Source organism: Berkeleyomyces rouxiae, assembly GCF_048999995.1.
Source record: "Berkeleyomyces rouxiae strain 22BRR77 chromosome Unknown BrBRR77_ptg000002l, whole genome shotgun sequence".
Taxonomy (NCBI): Eukaryota; Fungi; Ascomycota; class Sordariomycetes; order Microascales; family Ceratocystidaceae; genus Berkeleyomyces; species Berkeleyomyces rouxiae.
Genome location: NW_027396492.1, coordinates 207,634 through 232,456, shown reverse-complemented (window position 1 = coordinate 232,456; position 24,823 = coordinate 207,634). Strand labels below are relative to the sequence as shown.

Here is a 24,823-nt window from a genome sequence, read left to right as displayed (position 1 = left end):
TTGCAGATGTCGGCTGGCTGGTTGCTGTGAGCAAAGCAAAAATAGCCAAAGGAGCGAGTTAAAAAAACGAGAACCCAGGGTTGGTTGGGTCCCTAAACAAGACACGTGAAAGGCCTACTCTTCTGCATAGAGCGAGCAAGGGAGGAATGGATATCAAATAGAGTCCATGGACGCTGGGAGAAGGGCAAAGAATCAGTAGAACAGCGAGACGACCGTAGTCCTGGCCGAGCTTGGACAGAGTTGCCCTGGTTCCCAGCGAGAGACAACAACAAAGCAGACAGAGGTCATGAGCTAGTGGTTAGAAATATAACGACAAGTTGACATGCGGGACGGTTCCCTTTTTGCCGTGTGCATTGCATGCACTTGTACGTATATCGACTGGGACGTATGAACAAGGCGAAGGCTTGCCTGTATGTGGCTTTGACGGGCTGGCAGTTGGTGGTTGTTGTTTTACATTCTATGGAATTATGTTCGAGATTTGTCTCGGCCAGCAAATCCCTCGGACTCCCTAGCGAAACAAGAGCAGCAGTAGTAGTAGTTAGTAGTCGTAGCGGCGGCGGCGGTGGAGAGATGCGATTGGATGCGTGGTTAGCTTGTCCTTGCAGACATAGTTGCATGAGTATTTCGACATGTGTAGTTGGCTGTTATAAATTATGCACAGCTGACTATTTATGTAACCTCACTCTTTCCTGTCTTTTCCGCTCCGGTCTGCACACGCTGTCAAGTTTCTGAATGTTGTTTTTCTTTGTCTAGTTAGTGATTGAATGCATTGCCGGTTGCCTTAAGACCCACTTTTGTGCCCCTCCTTTCTGGCTGGCCCGCCGAGGAGGGAGAGGAGGGGAAAACGAGCGAGGGTCTCGCTAGGGTCTATTGTTATCCAGCTTGTAGTTAGCATGTAGTCAGTTGGCTAATTTGATTGGGGCCATGAGCCACCAAAACAAGGCTTTCCTGAAGTGAACGAAAGAAAACAAGTGTCAAAACAAAAGGGCTACGTGTGTGAACTTGAGTACACATGGAAGCTAGTCAACTAGTTAGTTGGATGTGAACGTCTATATACTCACAGTACACTCTACACAGAATGTATACCTGGCACTTGTACATGACCATCTATGTACACACATACATACGTGGGTGTATCAAGAAATATTGTCTGCTTTTGGTGTAGTTAGTTAGTACTAGCTAGCTACAAGTATGCACACGAATAACTAGTTATGAGCAAACAAACAGCGGAGTACAAGGTCTTGAATCAAGTCGTAGACCCAGGCAGATAGAAAGATACACAGGGTAGACAAGAAGAACTTGCGCCTGCATGGCTGTATCACAGCGGCCCTCTTCCTGTTTGTTCTTTCCTCTGCCCGTCTGCCACTCTGTTTGTTCTTTCCTCCATTTGCTATCTGCTGCTTTTCTGTTCGTTTGAACCCACCTCTTGCCCATCTCTTTATCCGCACATCTTGCAGCTTCCTCCGCTTGTTTTTCTGTTGCTGTGGTTGATTTGTTTGTTACTTGGGGAACTGGCCGTTTTTTCATGCCCCTCTCTCCTCCACCTTTTTTACCCACTCTCAGAGGAAGCTGCTGTAAAAATTAGAGCAAAAGGCGGCAAGACCAAAGGTAGTTTACCATCCAATCCCATGCCTTCCCAAAACAGCACCATATTTTCTTTGCCATTTCTTCCCTTCCATTTCCCTTCCCTCCTTTCCCTCTTTTTTTTTCGTTTTTTCTCTTCCACTCGCCTCGGATTCACTTCTTCTTCTTCCTCCTTCTCTCCTCATCTGTCATACTCATTCACACTCTCTCGTTGTCCCTCTGACGCTGCTTCTACCTTGAGCTGCCCTAATCTTCTCTTCTGGTCTTGTTTTGTTTCCTATCAAGTGCTCTTACTAATTCCACCTCAGCCACCCGGTCTCCTCCTCCACTCAAAAGACCGCTACAACAGACAGCTTCATCACTGTTGACAACGATTCCTCGAAGTCTTCGCTTGCTTCCATTTCGACTTTCAAATCCCGACGTATTACTGCAAAATAAACACGTTGCGTGTGCTGCAGTTTCTCAGTCTCCACACTCGACCTGCTACAGCCTCAGTGCACATCTTCTCCCTTCCTTGCCGTTGTCGCTTGTATCTATCCCGGCCGAGCAAAGAGTGACAAGATTTCTTCATCGCCATCTCTATAAAAAACTCAAAAAAAAACCACAACCGCCACAATGTCCGAGATCAATCAAGTTCTGGCAAACTCGCTGTCGCCCGGTAAGTGACCGCATTCTCTCTGAACCTGACTTGTCCATGGTATATTTTAATATGTCATGTGATTCATCGGATGCAACACAACTCTTGCTTGCCTACAAGCAAATAATCCATCCCAACCATTATTTCGGCCCCGTTTCTAACCTCTACTGCTCTCAACAGATACGGCGACGAGAAATGGTGCTGAGCAGGCTCTGGCCCAAGCTGCTGAGAACAATTTCGTAAGTAGACTGGCTTGTCCCCACCGTGATTGACCTAGCGAGGTCATCATCAAGACTTTGTGACCCCTACCAGTCTATTCCTTGCCACCATCTCCAGCAAATTCCTATCCATTTTCATACTCAAGCCCTTAATTCAACCTTTCGTTCAAAATTATTCACTAACCATGTCTCTCCTACCAGCCTCTCTACCTCCAAGCCCTAGTACACGAACTCGCCAACGAGAGTAACCAAGGCCCCATCAGAGCTGCTGCCGGTATCGCCCTGAAGAACGCCTTCACTGCCAGAGATCCTACACGCCAACCCGAGCTACAGGCCAAGTGGCTGCAGCAGATCGACGATGAGACCAAGACTAGCATCAAGGCCATGACCCTGGAGACCCTGGGTTCATCCAACTCTCAGGCTGGTGCTGCTGCCGCCCAGCTAGTGTCTGCCATTGCCGCGTTGGAAATGCCCCGTGAACAATGGCAGGACCTCATGCCTGCCTTGGTCAAGAATGTCAACGATGGTGCGGCCCACTTGAAACAGGCCTCTCTTACCGCCATTGGCTACATCTGTGAGAGCCAAGATGCTGAGCTCAGATCTGCCCTCGTTCAACACTCAAATGCTATTCTCACTGCTGTTGTTCAGGGTGCTCGCAAGGAAGAGCCCAACCTGGATGTCCGTCTATCTGCTATCACTGCTCTTGGTGACTCTCTCGAGTTTGTTGGTAACAACTTCAAGCATGAGGGCGAGCGTAATTACATCATGCAGGTTGTTTGTGAAGCTACCCAAGCCGAGGACTCCCGTATCCAGCAAGGTGCTTTTGGCTGCTTGAACCGCATCATGGGTCTATACTACGAGAACATGCGCTTCTACATGGAGAAGGCTCTGTTTGGCCTCACCATCATTGGCATGAAGAGCGACGATGAGGATGTTGCCAAGCTTGCTGTTGAATTTTGGAGTACTGTCTGCGAAGAAGAGATCAGCATCGAGGAGGACAACCTCGCTGTTGAAAGTACTGAGCACATCCGCCCCTTTTACAACTTTGCTAGAGTTGCTGCTTCCGAAGTTGTTCCCGTTCTCCTGCTATTGCTGGCCAAGCAGGATGAGGACGCCACTGATGACGAGTACAACTTGGCTCGTGCTGCCTACCAGTGCCTATCCCTCTACGCTCAGTCTATTCGTTCTCCAATCCTGTCTCACGTGCTCACCTTTGTTGAGGGTAACATCCGTTCCGAGGACTGGCATCTGCGTGACGCTGCCGTCTCCGCCTTCGGTGCTGTCATGGAAGGCCCTGAGGACAAGGTCCTCGAACCCATTGTTCGCAACGGCCTTGGTGCACTCATTGAGATGATGGGCGACTCCAACCTCATTGTTAAAGACTCGACTGCCTACACTCTAGGTCGCATCACTGAGTCTTGTCCCGAGGCCATTGACCCTGCTACTCATCTCGAGCCTTTGCTCAAGGCCCTCTTCTCTGGTTTGGCCACTCATCCCAAGATGGCTGCTTCCTGCTGCTGGGCTATGATGAACATTGCCGATCGTTTCGCTGGTGATATCACTGCCCAGCAGAATGCCCTTACTCCCCACTTTAACCAGAGCCTTCAGCAGCTTCTGGAGATGTCTGGTCAGGTCACCTGCGAGTCTTCTACCCGCACTGCCGTTTATGAAGTCATTAATGCCTTCGTCCAGAACTCGGCTGTGGAAAGCATGGGTTCTGTTGCCCAGCTGTCCGATGTCATTCTCAAGCGCCTGGAAGAGAGCATTCCTATGCAGTCCCAGGTTGTGTCAGTTGAAGACAAGATTACTCTATCGGACATTCAGACCAGTCTCTGCACTGTCCTTCAGGCCATCATCTTCCGCTTAGACGCTGAAATTGCCCCCCAGGGCGACCGGATCATGCAGGTCCTTCTCCAGATTCTTAGCACTGTTGGTGCCAAGTCCAGTGTTCCCGAGGCTGTCTTTGCTGCCATTGGTAGTCTGTCCACCTCTCTTAACGAGAACTTCCTCAAGTACATGGAGGCTTTCAGCCCCTTCTTGTACAACGCCTTGGGAAATCTCGAGGAGCCTGCTCTATGCTCTATGGCTATTGGGCTCGTCAGTGACATTACTCGTTCTCTCGGCGCTCAATCGCAGCCCTTCTGTGACCAGTTCATGAACTACCTGTTGAACAACCTGCGAAGCTCGTCGCTTTCGAACCAATTCAAGCCCACTATTCTGCAGTGCTTCGGTGATATCGCTCTTGCTATTGAGGGTGCTTTTGAGACTTACCTGTCTGTTGTTGCACAAGTCCTGCAGCAGGCTGCCGGTGTCGAGGCTGCTGCTGACGGCTCATATGAGATGATTGACTACGTCATTTCTCTGCGTGAGGGTATCATGGATGCCTGGGGTGGCATTATCCCTGCCATGAAGGCCAGTGGAAAGGGTAAGCTTCATTTCACCAACGTGATTTTCTTTTTGTTTGTTTGTTTTCTTTTTTTTTTCGAAAATGATTCTAATGAATTCGTGTACAGCCGCCGCTCTACAGCCCTACGTAGAGTCCATCTTCACTCTGCTGAACAGCATTGCCACCAACTACCTCAGCCGCAGCGAGCCTCTGCTCCGCTCAAGTATGGGTGTCATTGGGTATGTCTTTTTCATTTCGGTTGAGTCTTCTTATAATCCATGCTAATAAATTGCTTCAACTAGTGACCTTGCCGAGACCTTCCCCAACGGCGAGCTCAAGGAAATCTTCCGCCAGGAGTGGTTGACCGCTCTGATCAAAGAGACCAAGTCCAACCGCGAATTTGGCCCCCGGACTCTCGAAACTGCTCGCTGGGCCCGCGAGCTGGTCAAGCGTCAAATTGCTTGATTGGCCTGACAACAGTGACGCTGTTCTCTTCTTCCCTTGTCGTTCGTCCCCTCCCCCATTACCCCTTTCCTCACAACCCATTATGTAACTTTCCCCTTCATGTTCATCTTCCCCTTTGGTGTCTACTGATTTGAACCTCCATTGTACTTTTCCCACTCATGTTGTTCCGTTGTATTTGTTTCTTTGCAATACCCCATCATTCCCCTGTCCCCCTCCACCCATACACTACTCGCACTTTTCTTTGTCATTCTACCACAAACATGACTCTTTTTTCATCTCTCAAACTTCCCATTTTGTTTACTCAGATCTTTCATCCGTATGCGACGCTATTTTATGTTTCTGTTCCGTCACAACACCCTGTTTCCTTGTCCTTTCAACATGTCTCTTGCCATGTCATGAAATGTATATAGACCCTTTGCAACGCCATATCACAAGACATTGTTTCCCCCATCGATAGTATTCTTCATTTTGAATGCCTTGCTCCTCTCCATAATGCAGCGTAGGTCATACACCACATGCCCACCATGTAAGAATGCCTTACATATTCTACTCGAGTAACGAGCAATTCCATGACAAGAGTCCTACACTGGCCAACACTTTGCTCATCCCGCCAATGAGTATTTCTTGGTATTATGCAATCAAATTAATGTAATTCTCCATATGACATGAACTTTACTAATAACAAGGTACATAAGACAGAAAGTCTATCTGAGTATGTCTTCGATTAATGCCTCCACCGCCAGCTGACATGCCAGCCAAACAATCCCCATGACACGAAACCACGCCACCACCAACTGCAGGCCATGTACCGCCGCCAGACTCTCGGAAACGGCACAACACGCCAACCGTGTCAGCGGGCGTGCCAGCCGCCGTCGCCTCTTCAGCAGGCCTGCTAAACTTTGCATGGGTGCATGGTATGTTGCGCTTCCCCGCGCGAGGAAGGTAATGATGGAGCGACGCAGTATATCATGAGTTACGTCTGTAGAGTTTTAGTAAAGTGTATTTAGGGATAGGGCAGGGGTGGAGTGCCGGGGGAACAGGGAGATTGTCTTACCTCGCGAATCACCCCATTTTCCCAGAACGCGGGCCACCATGTCGAGCGGTGCCGTGTGCTTCTTGCGTTTCAGGGAAAACTTGGCCAGAGCAAGCCGGGTACGCCACGAGTTCGCCAACGAGCGACAGTGTAGCACACCACAATGCGTGGCCCCGACCAGGCTGACCAGCAGCTCCACATCCTTGAACGCCACCATCATGCCCGAGTCGACGGTGATGTCGGTGGTGTTGGGCTGGTCGTGCAGCAGGACCACGCCGGGATGGCAGTGGGCTTTGGCACAGCGCAAGCCGAGCGATATGGGCTCGAGGCGCACTGAGGCAGCAGCGCGTCGGAATGAGGCGTGAGCAGGTTCGGGGATCAGCGGAACGACGTGTGCTAGAATGTACTGCCGGAGATTGGTGTCGCGGTGTGTGTTGAGCGTGGAGGCAAGTGCGGGCGTCATTTCGATGTGGGCGCGCAAAGTGTCGCGAGACACGCGGAACAGCGTGATGTTGCAGCCGGCGGCATCGATAATGGAGCATGCCATCTCCTCGACGGGCAACGCACCATAGGCGATATCAAAGGCCCAGAAGCGGTTGGGGGGATCTGGTCGCAGGACAGCTGTGGCGGGCTTGGAGGTGGTGGAAAGATCGCTGCGGAGAGTAGAGTTGGGCCCATCGCAGAGGAGCGTAAGGTCGGCAAGGTACTATGGTAAGAGTTAGTCAATACCTTTGTGCGCTGTGATAGTTGGTGATACACCCACGTGCACCGGGTTCTGTTCCTGTTCTCGGAAGCACTCCACACCCATAATCTCTCCGCTCATGCCACCACGAACAATCTGCGTAACCGTAGCGGCTACCACCAACACGCTACGTTGGGATCCGGCCATCCGCCGTAGCTTTCTAGCAAGCCGCTCTCTCCTGAACGCCACGCCAAACACAGCATTAGTCTTCTTTTCGGGCCAGCCGTCCTTCTTGCTTGGCAGCGAGAAAAAGACGTTGGCCGATTCGGTGTGGCGGTACACAGTGTACCCGTGCACAGGGAAGGTTTCAACGCCATCCAGCGCACTCCGCAGCCCCAGCGCGTCCAGCGCAGCGATGCCGCCCGGGTGGAGGATGTGGCTGGCCTGGGTGAGCGGCGATTCGTCGTACTTGTGGTCGAACAGCAGCACGCTGCGGCCTTGGCGGGCGAAGGCCATAGCAGCAATACAGCCCGTGATACTGGCGCCAACCACAGCGACATCGAAGCGTTTCTCGACAGTGTTCAGTCGACATGCATAATCCATGACAAAGGCTCAGTATAGACGGGTTCAATATAGGGGTGACTATGCTATGGGAGTGAAGCGGGGTACGGTCGATGAGGTGTTGTCACAAAGCTAAGCAGCCCGGGCCAGCTGTCTATCAAGAACTATGTTTAACCATCGTCTCTGGTTGTGTGTTGACATCTAAAGGCAACACTTTCCTTGTGCCTGGGATTATTCCTTTCTGGAAAGTAGTTGCAGTATCTCCCAGAGCTAGTTCTCTTACTGAACTTTGTACCATGTTACATTCCCCCAACGACAACATTTGGCATGGGTTTCTCTGACGTCACAGACTCCATCTAAACAACAGCCAAGGGTTTACGTTTCTACTGTCAAAACGGTAGCATCAAGTACTGCACTGATACACCTTGCGATTCTTTCCATAGGGTCACTTTCCATTCCATGTATTCATTACCTGACCTTTTTGATTCTCACAAGATACCCCTTCTATGTCCAAACTTAAGAGGGAATGTGAGACTGGCGAAAGAAAAAGAACGCGAGAAGAGAACAACACAACCGAAGAGACCAAAAGCAGAACCGAGAGAAAATAAAATATGGGAAATGGGAGGCGAAGGAGAGGAGGGAAAGAGCCGCGGGAAGAGGAACGAGGAAACACAAAAGAAGAGATTGCCGCAGTGGTGCAGTATAGGAGACGAGAGTGAGGCAGCTCGCAGCCGCTACGAGGAGGTAGCAGTATAGGTGGGAGGAAATGGAGAGACACGCGGCGGTAGTGTAAACGTGTGTGAGCAGAGGAACAATCAGTGCAAGAGTCATCCGCTTTCTACATCGACAGTCGGAATAAGATATGCGATAATCTTCTGAATGTGAATGATTGCGTGTTGGTGTATTTTGTCCTCTTCTTGTGCTTTTTTTTGGGGAGGGGGGGGCAAGTGGGAAGAGAGAGATGTTGGTCTGCACTTCTTTTACTGCGCCTTCTTGGCAAACTCGACGCGCAGAATGAGATGCCGGAAACCGAAACCGTCCATGACCTGGCAAGCCTTGACGGCATCCTCGCGGTCGACATAGCTGACAAAGGCAAAGCCCTTGGCCATACCGGTTTCGCGGTCTTTGGCAAGGAATACTCTGGTGACACGACCGAAGCGCTCGAATAGACGACGCAGCTCGTCCTCCTCGGCGAGCTCGGAGACCTGTATGCGGAGGTAAAAAAAACGTATGTTAGCAAAAACGTTACTGCAGTCAACAGACAAACACAATATGGAAAAAAACGGGTGTTTCTTACGTTGGTGACACGGAGCGTTGCTAAATCGTCACGCTCGCCAAACTTGCTACCACCACCCATGCGTTCACCAGCAGCAGCAGTGCCGCCATTGCGCAGGGCAGGAGGAACATAGGAGCCCTTCTTGGCACCATCAGCACCGCCAACACTAGGACCAGCCAGAGAAGAGGGCTCGTCGCCCATGCCAGCAGCGACATCGGCGGCGCCACCATCGGCAGGAGCCATGGTGTCCTTGAAGGGACACCGGGCAGTGAAATGGTCGCCACTGCAGATACGGCACTTGACTTGCTTGTCCTTGAGCTTGTCCTTCATGGCCTGGGCGTTGGGGTCGTTGGCCTCGGACTTTTCGTCCTTGCGCCAGTTGACGCTGGGCTTGAAGACCATGTTCTCAGCCACGGAGGTGGTGTCGGAGGCAGGGCCGGGGGCGTCCTTGGCAGAGGCGCCGAACTTGGCCCAGGTTTTGCGGTCGGCCACGCGCGGGTTTAGCGTCTCGGTGTGGGTGATGAGGCGGATGCGGCGGGTAGTCTTGACCTTCTGGCCCTGGTCGTTGAGGGCATAGGTGATGATGGTCTTGGTGCCATCCTTGTTCTGGATTTCCTGGGGAGGAGGCAGCTGCTCGGGGCCGGTCTCCTCGACGTCATCGTCATCAGCCCAGTCTTGCCTAGAAACGGGGGAGGGGGGACATGTTAGTCAAAGCGCGTGGTATAGATGGTGTACACATGGCTATTGGTGTATAGCAGAGACAAAGAACAGCCAGGACAAACACACTTTTTAGCGACGGCAGCCATGATTGGTGATAATCAGGTAGGTTTATGGAGAGTGGTGGTACTTGGTGAAGCCGGTATGGGTGGCGGATAGAGAGCCGAAGGAGGGGTGGGATGGATTCAGATAACAAGACAGAAGAGTCTTTGGGTGACGATGAAATGTGGAGATGTGGTTGATTTTTCTTGCAGGCCGTCTATAGGTCAATTCAATGAGCCTGTCGGTATAGAAAGAGCTGCAGATCAAGGGCGGGCGGCTTAGTTGTGGCGGTGGAGAAGGTCACGGAGAAGCTCGGCAGCAAGAGAGAGCGTCGGATGCAAGGCAGAAAGTCAGGCAGGGCCCCTTAGAAGTTGATCTTTGGTGGGGTTGGCGATGCTGGAATTTTGCAAGTTTTTGGTGGTGGCATTCAGCGCCACATTTAGTGTAGTGGGGTGATGTGGCGCTGCAAAATATGACTGGGGAGAAGGCGCCTCATGGCAGCTGGATTAATATGAGGGGGAAATATAACCCTCGCGGATCTATAGAACCCTAGTAAAAATCTAACATCAACACTGCCATAACCCTAGGGTTACTATTTGCAACCGTCCTGTCGCCCATCATTTCACAGGTGGCAGGACTCCCACGCTTCGAACCAAAACGACATGACAAAATGAAATCCAGGGAGAGTTTTAGCAGAAACAAGTTCTGCGAACATGGGGTATAAGTACAAACTGACTGTCCGTGGGTGTGGACGTGTGGGTAATACAACAGACAAAGAGAAAAGAGACACGCTGGTTCGTGATAGGACAGGGGAAAAGAAAACAAGGCAAGACAAAGAGAAAGTCGGAGAGCATGTGAAGTTCCTTAGCGATTGACAGGAATCGGTGGTAGCGCGCGTGTCGGTGGCGGCGCCGGTGGTGAGCTGGTTATGACGGGCATGCTGCGCCTGTTGAAGATGACGGCTGCCATTTTGGCGTCCACTTGATCTTCAGCCATGGCACCCTGCGCATCTGGTGGGAGCGGGGCCGAAAACAATGCTGGCTCAATAGTTGCTGGTTCGGGAAGACCTCCTCGTGGCGAACATGAGCCGTTCTCTGGAGCAGCGGCAGCGGCATCGACACGTGACTTTCGCGGCAACCGCACAGTCAATGACGGCCTAGTCTTGAGGCTCCTGGGATCGTACCGTAGCGAGGTAATGCGTGGCGGGAATGCGGAGGATACACTGCTAGGTCGGATGAGGGTTGGCATGGGCGCAACCTCGGATGCTTCAAGCACGAACGAGCGACGACGACCTCGGGGCCCGGCCCCATTGAACGGTGCGGCAGGCTTTTTAGGCGAGTTGGACATGGTGTCGAGACTGATGGGAGGTGGTTGGCGTGACTTGGGTGACAGTGGGCGTGCCATGCGTGGTGTAGTAGGTAGCGGCGAAGCTAGGGCAGCAATATGCGTCCGGTTGTTAACGATGATAGTCTGTGTGGTAGTGCCAGTAACAGAATGTCGCGCGGTTGAGCCAACATTGGCTGATGTAGTACGGTTGATGCGCGTGCTATGGTGGCGACGCGGTGTGTGAATAGTGGTGGTGTAGTAAGAGGGTGAGCGGGCTGGCGACTGTAGCGAGGAAGATGCGGTGCTTATGAACCGCAGCGAGTTGTGCTCGGTAGCAAGTCTATTTGAGCGGCGGGATGCAATGCTTTGGCCATGCACCAATACGGTGACAGACGATGATGGGCCCTCTTGCACTGTCGGGGCAGCAGAGAAACATTCGGAGATGTGACTCGGTGATCGCAGCGAGCCCGCTATAGTCGGAGTCGTGGCTGTCTTACATGCAGAAGGGGAGTCCTGAACAGTGGGCAGGGCAGGCAGAGCAGGCGGAGGCATTTTACGAACACTTGAAGTGCGCACCGAATCTTTGAATGACAGAGTATCAGCTGACGGCGATCGCGCAACTGAGAAGCGGCGCATAGATGTGTTGGGCACCGAGAAATTGGGCACCGTTAATTTTGGTGTGGGAGGTGAGATTTCAACCGAGGCTCGTGATCTCGCGGCATCGATACTAAGAGACGCAGATGCGCGTTGTCGAGAGATATCGGCGCCTGGTCGCGTGCTGAACGAATGGAAAGACTGTACGGACTGGTGCTTCTCACCGATCGTACTTCCGGCAGCGCTTTGTCGATTAGGCGCAGGCGCAGATTCTTCAGAGTAACTTGGAAACGAGTCGCGAATCGGGGAGCATGCTGGAGATGAGGCGGCCGAAGTGAAGACGGTACGTTGGCCAGATGCAGATGACAAGAGTGATGAGACGATAGACAGGCGGTTATGCTCACGTAGGCTATCGAGTTGGCGGCCGTCATGCGACACAACGCTGTTGATTGTGGACGCTTCGTCGGTTTCCTTCTCAGTCTCCTTGTCCTTGTCCTTGGGAGACAACGTAGCAGGCGCTGTAGGCGGTGGTGGCGGCACGTCGATGATGTCGCTTGTCGTGCTGTTGCGATTACTCTGAACAGGAGTGTGAGTCCGACTGACGAAGCTGTGGCTGTTGCTGTAACGGTTGGTGTTGCTAGCGAAACTGTAGCGACTATTACGGTTGCCCCGAGAAGTCCATGACATTACGGACATCTGGTCCGGAGCCGGCGGCAGCACTTTGCTAAAGCGCGCCGGATCGCGCATAATAAGCGTGCGCTGACTTCCTTGTGCGCGCAATCGCCGCGGCTCGTTCTTGGGCGCCACCTCGCCGGTCTCGCTGACCATCTTCTTGCCGCCTAGCGCCTCAATCTCGCAACGCAGCACGCCTATCCATCCATCCATGTCATCACCGTTTTCAAACACCATGAGATAATTACTGGCATGGCGCTTCTCAAGTAGCCTCGAGAAAAGGGACCGTGTGTTACTGGCTGTCGTTCCCTGCGCATCCATAATGGCAGAGACTTGCAACACCCAATGCTTGCCAGGAAAGATATCAGTCACAAAGGCGGCTGACTCCTTGCCTAGGTGTAGAATCTTCTCCGGTAGCCGGTCATAGGCGCCTGCGCCGCTGTACTGCAGCAGGTAGCCTGAGGTCACAAGCACGTAGATTTTGTGCGTCCACTCAATTTTAGGAAGCGTGCTTGAAGTCATCCGGCGGTGGCCCTTCTTCTTAGGCGCCGGCTCAGCGCTGTTATCGTGTACGCTAGCTGTATCGGCGCCGGCATTAGTCGGCTCGGAATCCATATCCTTGTTAGATGTGGCAGCATTTCCGTTACGTCTTTCGTGAGCGCGAAGTAGCGAGTCGGCAGATACTGAACATGCCGGTAGTCTACTGTGGCGAATAGCCTGCGGATATGCACGGAACAACGGGGGCGGATCCCAAGTAGCCATGGGAGTCTTGGTTGTCTTATACATCTGGGTCTGGGAGGGCAGTCGTGGAATGGGCACAGAGGCGGGCGGTGAGAGTGTGGGAGGCTCAAGTTCAGGCTGAGAGCGCGCCGGCGGCGGCTGATTTGCGGAGTGTACATCGACTACAATAGTAGGCTTTTTCCGGGTACGGTTGCGACTGAGGGGCAGAGAGTTGTGCAACTGGGTCTCCTCAATGGGCTGGAGGCTGGACTCAGCAGTAGCTGTGGTGATGCTTGACGGCGCAGCTTTGGGAGACAATGGCGACTGCCAGGTAGTAAAGTCGACAAACGAGTTGCGCAAGAGGCCCGAAGGCTTAGAGGCAACCTGACGCAAAGGCCGTTCATCAGTAACAGTGGCAGCAACTGGCTTGGGGTGAGAGTCCTTGGACTTGGCACGCCCAAAGATGTTTCTCAGCCCAAGACGCGACTCGCGGCGGGCAAGTTTTACGGGCTTTAATGGCACCCGGATCTCATCGGCAGCAGTCTGCAAGTGGTCGGGGCGCATGCGTCGGCTTGGCACAGAAGCCGAAGACTGGAGAGCTTCGAGAAGGCCCTGGAGAGATGGTGAAGAGTCGGAGATAATCGGTGACTTTGGAGAAAGCTTTGAAGGCGGCTTTGAAGGCGGCTTTGGCGGCTGTGTCCCGGCGGAAGCCGGACGTGAAGCCATTTTGGCACAACAGAGGTACGAACAACGTAGAGGAGATATGTAGTACAAACCAACAGGTAAAAAAGAATGATACGTAGGATAATGAAGAGTAGAACAGACTAGGTCAAGTGGCGATAGTTTCTTTGGTCAGAGGCTCAGCAACAGCGATAAAGGTCCTCCGTCTCTGAAGCAGCACGCAATCAAGCGACAGAATACTAGCCACGCTGTCAGAGGACGAAGATGAGAAGTCAAAAAAAAAAACCGTGTGCCAGTCACAAAAGGAGAGCCTCGATCCAAAACAAGCGACCTAGCAACGGGCCACAGTACGGCCAAGGAACTCGGCAAGATTTGGCCTCGAATAAGATTTCCGCATCTGTTTTCTGTCGTATTCCCTATTGTAATCTGTACCGAGTAACCAGGAAGACAAGAACGGGGTACGGGGAACGGGAACAGGGGTGAGGCTAATTAGGAGGGGAAACGGGGGGGGGGGGCAGACTTCTTATATGTGTGTATGTAGCGTGTGCTTGACCAGAACAAAAGCTGATGGTGTCGTGTAAGATTTGGACAATGGCGGCTCTCAGAAACACATTGAAACATGAGAAGAAGAGCAGACAGGCACAAATCCAGAACGAGTTCCACAGCCAAGACCGCAAGTGAGGTGACGTTAAGTAAGGTTTGGCTGGCTGGCGAGGGAGGAGAGTCTCCAGATGGATTGTTTCGGCGCGGCTGGTTCGCGTTTCAGTTTGTTTCTACACTGGAGAAGGAAAAAAAAAGATGTGTTTCGTTTGAAGAGACAGACAAAATTGAGGAGAGAAGCGGAGCAAAAAAAAAGATATAAAAAAAAAGAAAAAGAAAAAAAGAAATATGCACATACAAGGACAATCCCTCCTTTTTCTTCTCTCCTCGCCCCATCAAGTCCTTGCCCGCCATCCGCCTTCTTGTTTCCGTCGTCACAGACACGCCTCTGCTCTCGCTGCGTTTCCTTGTTTACTACTTCCGCGGTTCTCCTAATGTTGGTCGTTCTGTCCGTGTGTCATCGTCATGTTACACGTCTTCTTTGCAAGACAATCCAATCTGCGGGTTAGCCGGGTGAAAGTACATGTTCGTACAGGCGTTAGTCAGTTGGCCAGTGGTTACTAGTAACTATGTGCATGTGTACAACACAGGTACTTATGCAGTCACAAGTATGTACTTGGGATTTCCTTTTTGAACTTGTAGGGTTAGTGTGAGTGGCGTTAGGGAAGGTGTGAACAAGAACAATGGGACGACAGGACAACAATAAAACCGAAAAAAAAGCCTCGGGGACGGGGACCTTCCTTTACACAATTTTGCACCAGTACACATGTATTTTTGGTGTTAGTTATCATTACTTCATTGACGATGATTGTTGTTGCGGAGTTTACACCAACTAGTTAGTTGCGTCTTTCGTGTACATTAGCCAGCGGTATATTTCTATGCTTGTACCTGCAGTAGCCTCATTCCCGCTCTGCCCACTTCTGCTTCTTTTTTGCCTTGCATATGCACTCACTTGCACTTACACGCATTTACAAATGAGCAGCACAAGTGCTTGGTGCTCAGACCTCTCCAACTCCAACAGGCGAATTACATGACATGTTGCTTTACTGGTATAAAAGGAGCCTATTATGCTTAATTTCCGAACTATTGACCACAGGTTGAGCAACATTGAAATTGGAGCGGACCAAGAGATCGGGAGAAATCCACATGTTGTAGTTGTACATGCATATACATGTAGCTGTGGACAAGTACAAATGTACATGTATATACACACATACATACATAACACATTCTGGACATAACTATCGGCAGTTAGTTACGCGGACAAGATGCGTGGACGAGCTGCGTGGACGAGGTGCATGGACATGTATGTGTGTGTGTGTGTGTGTGTGTGTGTGTGTGTGTGTGTGTGTGTGTGTGTGCGTGCGTTTATAGGAACTTGCACAAATACTAGTCAACTAACTAGTTATGTCTCATACATAACTTGTGCCCGTGATTCCGCATGTACTGAGCTACCCCAACACCGCAAATAGAGCAATTGTACATACTTGCATCCTTGGATACGTTGACAAGTTACTTGCTCCGACAATCTTCCAGTCTTTCCTGTCTCGTCCCGCACTAGACTCCAATCCGCTCTTGCTGTTTGCAGCCATCACTCCACCTTCCGTATGATGGTGAGAGCAACTGGCCACCACTGAGCGGAAGAAAGTGTCCTTCGGTGCGGTGTTTGTAAGCCCTAATTCGATAAATATGTAGCTACTGGTTGCTTGATTATCTAATAAATTTCTTTTTTTTCCTTCTTTCTCTCTTCTTTCATCTGCCTCCCCGTCTTTCATCTCCCCCTCGCTACCTTAATTTCACCAACCCAGCACCAGTTCAGCGATCATGATGCCCGCCAGCCTCAAATTCCCCACCAAACCCTCCCCCTCTCCTTTGCCTTACCTGACATCGCGTCTGAGCCCTGCCCTGTCGGCTTCGAGTGGGCCTTCGACGCCGCTACGGTCAGCCACCCCTTCATTGGATTCAGAGCCTTTTTCACACTACAGTGCACGCTACAGGGGCCTCGCAGCCCATGCTGCTACTTCTGGAGATGGCCCACGCTCAAGCTACGACTCGTTTGACCTGAATACAAGTCCCGACGCCAGAATTCACGCCGACATTGACGCCGAGAGAGACGCAAGAGCAGACACTGGCCCAAACCCAAACCCAAACCCAAATCTAGACCCTGCCCAAGCCCCACATAAAGTACGCCCGCCAAAGAGCTCCACTCCCCCGACAGCCATCTCCACGCCTACTGTCCCCCCCCCGTCTGCTTCCCTTGCTACTACCTACGTGTCTCCGACTTCCGTGCCTGCTGTTCCGTCTACCGACCCTACGCCCTTGTCGATATCCTCCCCGGCCGTGGCCACACCCACTCCGACTCCGCGAACCATATCTTTGCCTTCGCTTCATGCTGCTGCTGTGACTAACTGCGGCCTACAGCGCACATTTTCACGCCGTAAGAACCATTAACCATACTTGATTCATCCCTGTGCTTTTCCAAATATTTCCCGCTCCATGACCCCTCTACTAACTTGTAATAACTATCCATTTTATTTTCCTCAAACAGACTCTAATTCGACCAATACCTCGCTTTCTACGCCCGCCTCTGCGTCTGCATCTGTCTCTACCTCAGCTTCTGCCTCCGCTCTTCCCATTGGCTCCATCCCCGTCTTCACCTCGCATACCACTGCCGGAAGCGCATCGTCTCCGGTTTTGCCCAGTGCTACCAGTACCCGCCGGAAGTCTCTACTCCTAAACTTGCCCATCAGCGACCCCACTATGCCTGGCCCGGGCGAACTTGCGACCTCACCTACTACATCACGTCGCCAATCCATGGGCTTCTATTCTCCCAGCCATGCCTCGTTGGGCTCACCCGTGCAGCCTGTTCCGAATTTAAGCCGGAGCCGCACTACTAGTCTTGGTGAGATCCATCAAGAGTTGGAGGTCGAGCAGGAAGCCCAAGTAGTAAGTCAAGATCCTACTTCTTATAATTAACTAACTAGTTACACTAAATCAAAGTCTTCCCATCTAACATCGTTCTCTCTTTGCTAGAACCGGCTACTTGCTATGATCCGCCAACAACAGCTTGAGCTTCAGCGCCTCCAATCCCTGCAGCCTCAGAACAATACCATTGATGAATCTGCAGTAGCTTCGCCTTTACCCGACACCGCATCCCCCATAAGCATTTCACGATCAGCAAGCATTAACTACAATCTTCCATCTTCCACCTCACACCAACAACAACCTACACAGGGACAGATCCCGCGTAGTTCCTTTGATCTTGTTCGCGCTGATATCCAGCATCGTCGCCGTAACTCAAGTTTCGAAGGCTCACACCGCCTACGGCCCCTCTCCATTGGCGGTGATGGCGAGTCTAGCTTTGGGTTTGGCTCTGGCAATACAGCTATGTCCATGGCCGCTCGTGATGACAGTTCATTTTACCAGGCCGAGACTCAGGTGATGATGCGCGAGAATCAAATGCTGCGTCACCGCATTCGTGAGCTGGGTAAGCCAAGCCATCACAGCCCGTCTCGTGCTTCAATATCGCCACACATGCTAACAGGTACACAGAAAAACAAGTAGCTGACATGACAATGTCACCATCTGCTACACAAACCCTGACCCGCCGTTCATCTTTGGTCCATGGTTTCACTGCAGAGACCTAGGAGCCAATTTTGGCATTTCCCATCTTTCCTTTCACTCCCTCGTTTCCCTTATCCCTTCTTTGACTTCGTTTACATGCTGTTCGTGTTTCGCCTCTGATTGTTTGTTTTTGCGCCTTGAGATTTCTGTCACACATGTTCTTGCTTTCTCTAGGGATTACCACGCCAAGATGAACCGCCTTTCTCCCTAGACGAACCTGTCTGTCTTCCTTTGTTTGTCTTTGAATCTTTTTACACATCAGGGACATTTCGGGCCTGTACTTATTGTTCACAGTGTAGTACATAGATGATGGTATTTTGCTAACCTGATCAGCTCTCATGCCGATGGACCCTTGCTCAGCTCGCCGTTGGACTTCCAAATTTCATACTCAAAGTCTGGTTGGAACTCCGAGTATAGTGTCTCCGGATCAGAATCCACCACATATGTGTATTCCGCATCCTTGTCGTCAATAATCTTCTTGTCAAGTCCTGTGCTCTCCACAATCATCTGAACTTCGCATGTGCGATCCAGCAATGTGAAAAGATATGCTGCCTCATCCACAGTGCCGCCAACTGTCAACAAGCCATGATTCTGCAGGATCACCGACCGGTGCTTCGGGCCCAGAGCCTCTGAAATTCTCTCGCCTTCCTCTGCAGCTAGAACAACGCCACCAAAGCTCTCATACACCGTGTGGTTGTTCCAAAAGATGCACGCATCTTGGTTCAACATCTCAATCTCGCGACCAAATGTGCTCCATGCTTTGCCTTGTGCCGAGTGCGCATGGCATGCCGCATGCACATCGGGTCGCGCGCGGTGAATGGCTGAATGGATTATGAATCCGGCGGCATTGACTGCACGCTGATTGCCTCCGATGACATTCCCGTTTTCATCCACGTGCACCATGTCGCTTGCCTTGAGCATGCCAAAGTGCACACCCATGGGATTGATCCAAAATGTTGACGGGTCAACTGGGTCTCGAACGCTAATGTGGCCGGCTGCACCTTCAGTAAAGCCTTTGCGTGCAAAAACGCGGAAGGCTCCTGCCATGTGCTCCAACTGCCATTGTCTCTTCTGGTAAGGATCGGTGAAGGTTGGGATACCAGGGTGTGGGATACCGCCCGTCACTATACGAGCAAAGTTTTCGTTGTCTGTAGTTGTGGCGGGTTCAGCAGCAGCCGAAGTAGAGATTGTGGTTGCGGCGGGTGCGACGGCCATGATGGTAGCAGTAGATGAAGCGACCATGGTGATGTTTTGTACGAAGTGGACGAAGAATGAATGCTGGTGTTGATCAAGAATGTATAGTCACTGATACTATGAATATGGATGTAAAAAGATCAAAGACAAGTGAGAGACAGGAAAAAACTTGGATTCTAGCAGCCTCTGTGATATAATATACTTGCACAACCACCCGCTTATCTCATCAATCACACAGGACCGGAGCCGGCAACTTGCATTCCTAGTCTCATAAGGCAAGTTTCAGCGAGCGCCGATGCAAACCGTCACTTGGACAGGCTGGCCCTTCTTGCATTGATTTCTAGATATGCATGGGGAAAGCTTTATCTGCCCTCTCCGCTAAAGTTCATTCGCTCAAGTAAGTAACGCCCTTCGTTATCAGTATCATCACACTTACAACGGACAGATTAAACTTACCTGATTCAACATCCTAGCTGGGGCTCTCCAAATTCTGTTGGAGAAGTGGGTCAATTGTGGATTATGGTGCTTTGTTAGGGTTGATATATTTTTAAGGGTTGGTTAGCTTTGAGCTGAGCAGTTGTTCCTTTGGTGTGGAACACAGCGATATGATGCCATTCAACGAAACTAAGGCGGGAATCGGCGAGTTTGATTTGCCATAAACCAAAAGAAGCGAAGGCCACTAAGTAGTATCCGTGGGTGGCTCCCCAGCATAAAACAAAGCTCAATTGAAATTGTGCATTTGAAGACAAAAACAAGACTCTGGAGGCTTGTCCACATCCACAGCGTGACTGCAGAGCAAACTCCTGTTCACCGGCCGCTATGCTCGTTCGTTGTGCGCTATATCCCCCATGGCGTATGAGCGCACGAGTCTTCTCGTCCTCGACCACCCGAAATGCTGACTTCACTCATGCCGTACGTCTCGCACTTCTCTCCCTCCTGCTCTGCACTTACATTAACCCCGCTCCTGCAGGTCATTGGTGCCGGCGTCATTGGCCTCGCTACCGCACAGCGTCTCGCCGCCGCACATCCCCAAAGTAGCGTGCTTCTTCTAGAGCGCCACACAGCCCCGGGCACGGAAACATCGTCGCGCAACAGCGAGGTGTTGCACGCCGGCATCTACTATGGGCTGGATAGTCTCAAGGCACAGCTCTGTGTGCGTGGACGCCAGATGGCGTACGACTTTGCCGCAAAATACAGCGTCAGTCACGCGCGCACTGGCAAGTGGATTGTTGCGCAGACAAATGAGCAGCAGGCGGCGCTGGAGAAGGTGGCAGCAACAGCGGCAGCGCTGGGCGTGCTGACGCGGTGGGTGGCAGAGCACGAGGCTAGTGCAAAGGAGCCATGTGTGCGCGCAGCCACAGGCGTGCTGGAATCGCCAGAAACAGGCATCATTGATTCACATGGGCTGATGGTGGCGCTGCTAGGCTTATTTGAGGAAGCGGGCGGGACACTGGCACGCGGAGCGCAGGTGGTGGATGTGAGAGTGGAAGGAGCCGGGCAGCCGAAAGGCGCGCGCGGTTGGAGACTCAAGGTGCGTGATGATGCGACGGGTGAGGAAAGCGAAGTGATTGCCGAGACAATTGTGAATGCGGCAGGCTTGGGAGCCGTGGCCGTGAATAACATGATTGCGCCGGAGAAGAAGCGTGAGATGTTCTACGCCAAGGGGAATTATTTTTCATATGCTGGGTCGCATCCGCGTGTCCAGAGACTGATTTATCCAGCCCCAACACCGGGCGGAGGAGGGCTGGGTACGCATTTGACGTTGGACTTGGCGGGCCGCGTGCGTTTTGGGCCCGACGTCGAGTGGGTTGAGTCCCCAGACGACTTGGCTGTGAACGGCGCTCGGCTCACCGAGGCTATTGGAGCCATTAAACAATACTTGCCCGAGGTTGACGAGAGTCTTCTCATGCCAGACTACTCAGGCATTAGACCGAAGCTAGCCAGTTCTGGGGCCGTGGGAGAGGGCAAGGGGTTTCAAGATTTTGTCATACAAAAGGAGGATGGATACACAGGCTGGATCAACTTGTTAGGAATCGAGAGTCCTGGGCTGACTAGCTCTTTAGCCATCGCCGAGATGGTAGACGGCCTTTTGTACAAGTAAATAGGCTGGTGTGGAAAGATATTACATTGAATCAATCATACTATAGATGGCGTATTCAGACAACCCAAATTATTGTAGGTTCGCTTCATCGGAACTGAATACTTTCCGATGTTTTCCAATACGAAGTATTCACATGCATTTCGTATATACCATCCTCAGATCCAACATAACTACAAATTATTTTGTTAATATGCATTACCAGTAGTGAAATTTCGGTTTTTATCACTTACAGAGTGTCTCCCTTGCTGCTCCAAGCTATTCCCGATGTGTTATCCCGCCCGGTTGTTGGGATGTTACGGAGATTATTGCGTCGTGTCAAATATTCACGGTGGAGGAGAATCGTACCAGCTCCTCGCCTGGTCGTTGGTGTGCTGACATCACTGGGAGAGTCGCCGATTTGTCGCTGCGTGGCAGTTGTGCGGTCGGCAGCGATACGTCGATCACGTTCTTCAGCCATATCACGTATAATTTCAGGCGTAAATAGCTGCCCAATATCTTCGTTCGGATGCATATGCTGTAAGGATTGGATATGAGCGCGGACCTCGGCCATTCCCTGTGATTCTTGTGACCCTGCTTGTCGCCATGATCCAGCATAAAACGAGCTTCCACTTGATGCTCTAGGTAGCTGAGCGGAAGGGTTATCAGGTCCTGCATCTACTGCTTGTGTAGTGCTATTACTGTTGTTGGGGCCAGACACGCCATTTTCGGGTGCTGTGTCTGTTGGTGCAGAAGTGTTGGTCCTAGCTGGGTGTGAGACCCGCAGCGAGCTAACAAGAAGAGCAGACTGTAGCATAGATCGCGTGTTTGTGGCGTTGGTAGTATCACCACTTGTGTCACCACTTGTGGGAGTTCGGTAGCGAATAAAAGGCATCCCCGGGAAAAGTCCTTCGGGTGAGGGAGCGCGATGACGGTCTCTATCACGCTCTCGACTGTGGCGCAGAATGTCGTTGGCGTGAGTGTTGAAGGCGGAAGAAAAGGGAAAATCGGAAGTTTCAAAGGAATGTCCAAGCAGAGAAGACTGTTGTGTCCATGGCATAGTGGAAATTGTAGTTTCGGTTCCGTCCATGACATCGTATAGCTCAAACGAGTTGGATTCGCTTAGTTCGATGATTTGACGTTTGCTAAAATTGCTGCTGACGTCTGCAATACCCACACGGCCTCGGTCTTCAGTCCAGGCTAACAGCCCATACTTGCCGGGGCAGAAGGCCATGTCCCGGATGGCACCATTGGAATCACCGGCCCGAGATGAGTTGAAAGTCTTTATGAGAGCGTGTTGACTATCAGTACCGAGCTTGTCTACTCGAAATACAGATACGACACCATGTTGTGTCCCCGCAGTCAGATATTGCCCACTTGGAGAAAAAGCGAGTGCGAAGCTACCACGTCGGTCGGTCTTGTCACTAGCATACTGGCTTTTAAGAAGAATCTTTGCGCAAAGATCCCAAGTATATTGAGCTTTTTCATCTTCTCCAGTCAACCAGTCTTCAGATTCGGTACGCTGATGAATGTACAAGTATGGGTCATCAAGAACAGCGGCCAAGAATTGGCCGTCGGGTGAGATTACAGCGCGATTAACATAGTCAGGATATGTCAGAGAGCATAGAGGTTGTGGGTCGTTGGCCAAGCCAAAGCTCTCTAGATTGACCAAGGTTACAGACTTGTCATTGTTGGCGAGAACAGCCACGGGCTCGTTGTAAGCTCCTGGGTGTTGGGTGATTGCACCAGCGTATTGTGATTGTTGGTTTATAGGGAACCACATTGTGACACAATTGACTCGTTCGCGAACAAATCGGGCGCTCTTGAGGGTCGTAATGGATGCGACATCCCGTCTAAATGAAGACATTGAAGATGGTAAATTGAAGTCACCGTCCTTTGGTATTTCCGCAAGGCCTATTTTGGCAGCCGAAAACTCGCCATGTTCGCCTCCGCAGCATACCCAACCCTGGCCCGCGGTCAAGCATCGGGGAACAAACGGGAGCTTCTTGATGGGAAGCTGTTCTCTCGTGTCGATGTTGAGAATGTGGATTTGCTTATGGGTGGATCCGCCAGGAAAACATAGGATGTTGTCGGATGCAAGGCCGGTCAAAGCTCTGAGTTGCCAGTGCCTTGAGAGATAAAGAACAAGGAAGATAATGTTAGCTTGGACTCCAGATTGTCTGTCTATGGTTTAGGGGTAAGTGTGTTCCCTACTGAGAGTGTATGCCGATGTTGTAGCGCTTGCGCGCAGCAGACAATATAATGTGGTCAGTAGGATAGTAACTAAAGGCCGTGTTAGCGGATTGTCAGCTGTTTGCAATAATAAATCAATCGATATGCAACGAGAGTAGAGGCAATGAGTGCAGTATAACAGCAGATATTGCTGGTCAATGCTAAGTAAGAGGAGCAAGTGTTCTATTCCAAAGTAAGACTTGACCAAACTGATTCAACTTACACGTTGTCTTCGCAGTCGAGGACAGCCATAGTAGCCAATATTTATATGTTATGATACAGTCAATAGAGTATAGGGAACGGGTTGGGAGTATATGCCTGACTCTATTCGTGGAGAAGGCTGTTGAAGCTGATGGCCTGGTTGGTGTAAACAGGTGTGAGCGTGGAGGTGGATATATACGCCAAGTCGGTCGAATGGGTTCAACACAGTACCGGTAATGCGAGTATCGATCGAGGCGGTAGGAAATGGATGCTGGAGTCGTCTCCCCGAAGCACTGTTTCTTTGTCTCTTGGGCGTGTCGTCTTGGTAGAAAGTTGTCTATATGAGGCGGAGGCGGAGGCGGAGGCGGAGGTGGACTGCGGGAGGCAGCAATGACGACACGGGCTCGTTAAGTTAAGGTGAGGCGAAAGTGGATCAGGACAGGATGTAATAAAAGCCAGCGCAGCAGCAGTGCAGATTCGATCGATAACACGGCGATCAAAGCAGCGATGGCTGAAGGTTTCAAGGAGATGGAGAAGCAGGAGGCAAAACTTCCCAAAAGAAGCTGAAAACGAAGGTGTAAAGCAGAAAACGGCAGAGAGACAAGGGAAACAAAGGGAAGGTGCGCGTCACCAGATGAGGCAACTGCTACACATTTAACAGTCTGCTTAGCTGGTCAGGCATGTGCTTATTATGCGAGGAGCATATTATGTACCAGGTACCCTGTACTTAATTGTAACTACGCATAACTAGTTAGTTAACTATGTATGTAACTACATAAGTTGCTCACACCAAATATTGAGAAATATGCACACTTTAGAGGTCTGAATGTCGACAAATACTCGAACTATGTGGTTACGTGGACAGCTCAAAACAGTATGATGGCCGTGGTTATATTAGCGTTGGATCTGGTGGTCGTCCCATGCAGGCAAGTACCTCGAGGTGCGGATGGACTCGTACAAGCAACACCCAAGTCGTTTACTGGACCGGTAGGGTTAGTACGGAATGTTAGAGGCTTCATCAATAGTATTAGTATGTCGCTTATACTATAAATACAAGACAGTCAGAAGAAGCCTTTCTTGTTCAATCGTACTTGGACTCGCACGCTCTTCGAAGTTTGCTGGTCGTTTCCCGTGACAAAACCAAGCATGTTTAGCTTTGATTCTGCCGTCGTCTTGTACAAGTACTGTGTACATAGTCTGGGCGCTGACTTGAAAATCTGGGGTTGGAATCCTACCATTTTTCGTTTTTGGTCGAGTCACGTGAATGGCACACTGATCCACCGATTATATATTAGCCGAGT

At 51.1% G+C, this 24,823-nt stretch overlaps 8 protein-coding genes across 8 annotated transcripts; 3 read left to right on the top strand and 5 right to left on the bottom strand.

Moving 5' to 3' along the window:
* Positions 1–2,199: 2,199 nt before the first annotated feature.
* On the top strand, positions 2,200–5,290 carry BROUX77_001597 (uncharacterized protein; the record flags this gene model as incomplete). Its single annotated transcript, XM_073746043.1, has 5 exons — positions 2,200–2,242; positions 2,402–2,460; positions 2,641–4,864; positions 4,953–5,064; positions 5,128–5,290. The coding sequence occupies 5 exons, from the start codon at positions 2,200–2,202 to the stop codon at positions 5,288–5,290; spliced, it is 2,601 nt and encodes an 866-aa protein (XP_073606679.1).
* A 704-nt stretch (positions 5,291–5,994) lies between these two features.
* Positions 5,995–7,608, bottom strand: BROUX77_001596 (uncharacterized protein; the record flags this gene model as incomplete). Its single annotated transcript, XM_073746042.1, has 3 exons — positions 5,995–6,269; positions 6,345–7,029; positions 7,087–7,608. The coding sequence occupies 3 exons, from the start codon at positions 7,606–7,608 to the stop codon at positions 5,995–5,997; spliced, it is 1,482 nt and encodes a 493-aa protein (XP_073606678.1).
* Positions 7,609–8,546: 938 nt separating this feature from the next.
* BROUX77_001595 (uncharacterized protein) lies at positions 8,547–9,648 on the bottom strand (the record flags this gene model as incomplete). The annotated part of the gene is made up of 3 exons (XM_073746041.1): positions 8,547–8,771; positions 8,864–9,521; positions 9,629–9,648. 3 exons carry the CDS (start codon positions 9,646–9,648, stop codon positions 8,547–8,549), a joined length of 903 nt encoding a protein of 300 aa, XP_073606677.1.
* An 817-nt stretch (positions 9,649–10,465) lies between these two features.
* Positions 10,466–13,639, bottom strand: BROUX77_001594 (uncharacterized protein; the record flags this gene model as incomplete). Its single annotated transcript, XM_073746040.1, has 1 exon — positions 10,466–13,639. One exon carries the CDS (start codon positions 13,637–13,639, stop codon positions 10,466–10,468), a length of 3,174 nt encoding a protein of 1,057 aa, XP_073606676.1.
* A 2,379-nt stretch (positions 13,640–16,018) lies between these two features.
* BROUX77_001593 (uncharacterized protein) lies at positions 16,019–17,841 on the top strand (the record flags this gene model as incomplete). Its single annotated transcript, XM_073746039.1, has 4 exons — positions 16,019–16,631; positions 16,743–17,140; positions 17,228–17,681; positions 17,747–17,841. 4 exons carry the CDS (start codon positions 16,019–16,021, stop codon positions 17,839–17,841), a joined length of 1,560 nt encoding a protein of 519 aa, XP_073606675.1.
* A 313-nt stretch (positions 17,842–18,154) lies between these two features.
* On the bottom strand, positions 18,155–19,060 carry BROUX77_001592 (uncharacterized protein; the record flags this gene model as incomplete). Its single annotated transcript, XM_073746038.1, has 1 exon — positions 18,155–19,060. One exon carries the CDS (start codon positions 19,058–19,060, stop codon positions 18,155–18,157), a length of 906 nt encoding a protein of 301 aa, XP_073606674.1.
* A 771-nt stretch (positions 19,061–19,831) lies between these two features.
* On the top strand, positions 19,832–21,113 carry BROUX77_001591 (uncharacterized protein; the record flags this gene model as incomplete). The annotated part of the gene is made up of 2 exons (XM_073746037.1): positions 19,832–19,924; positions 19,983–21,113. 2 exons carry the CDS (start codon positions 19,832–19,834, stop codon positions 21,111–21,113), a joined length of 1,224 nt encoding a protein of 407 aa, XP_073606673.1.
* Positions 21,114–21,198: 85 nt separating this feature from the next.
* BROUX77_001590 (uncharacterized protein) lies at positions 21,199–23,573 on the bottom strand (the record flags this gene model as incomplete). The annotated part of the gene is made up of 4 exons (XM_073746036.1): positions 21,199–21,283; positions 21,344–23,218; positions 23,304–23,372; positions 23,545–23,573. The coding sequence occupies 4 exons, from the start codon at positions 23,571–23,573 to the stop codon at positions 21,199–21,201; spliced, it is 2,058 nt and encodes a 685-aa protein (XP_073606672.1).
* Positions 23,574–24,823: the final 1,250 nt, after the last annotated feature.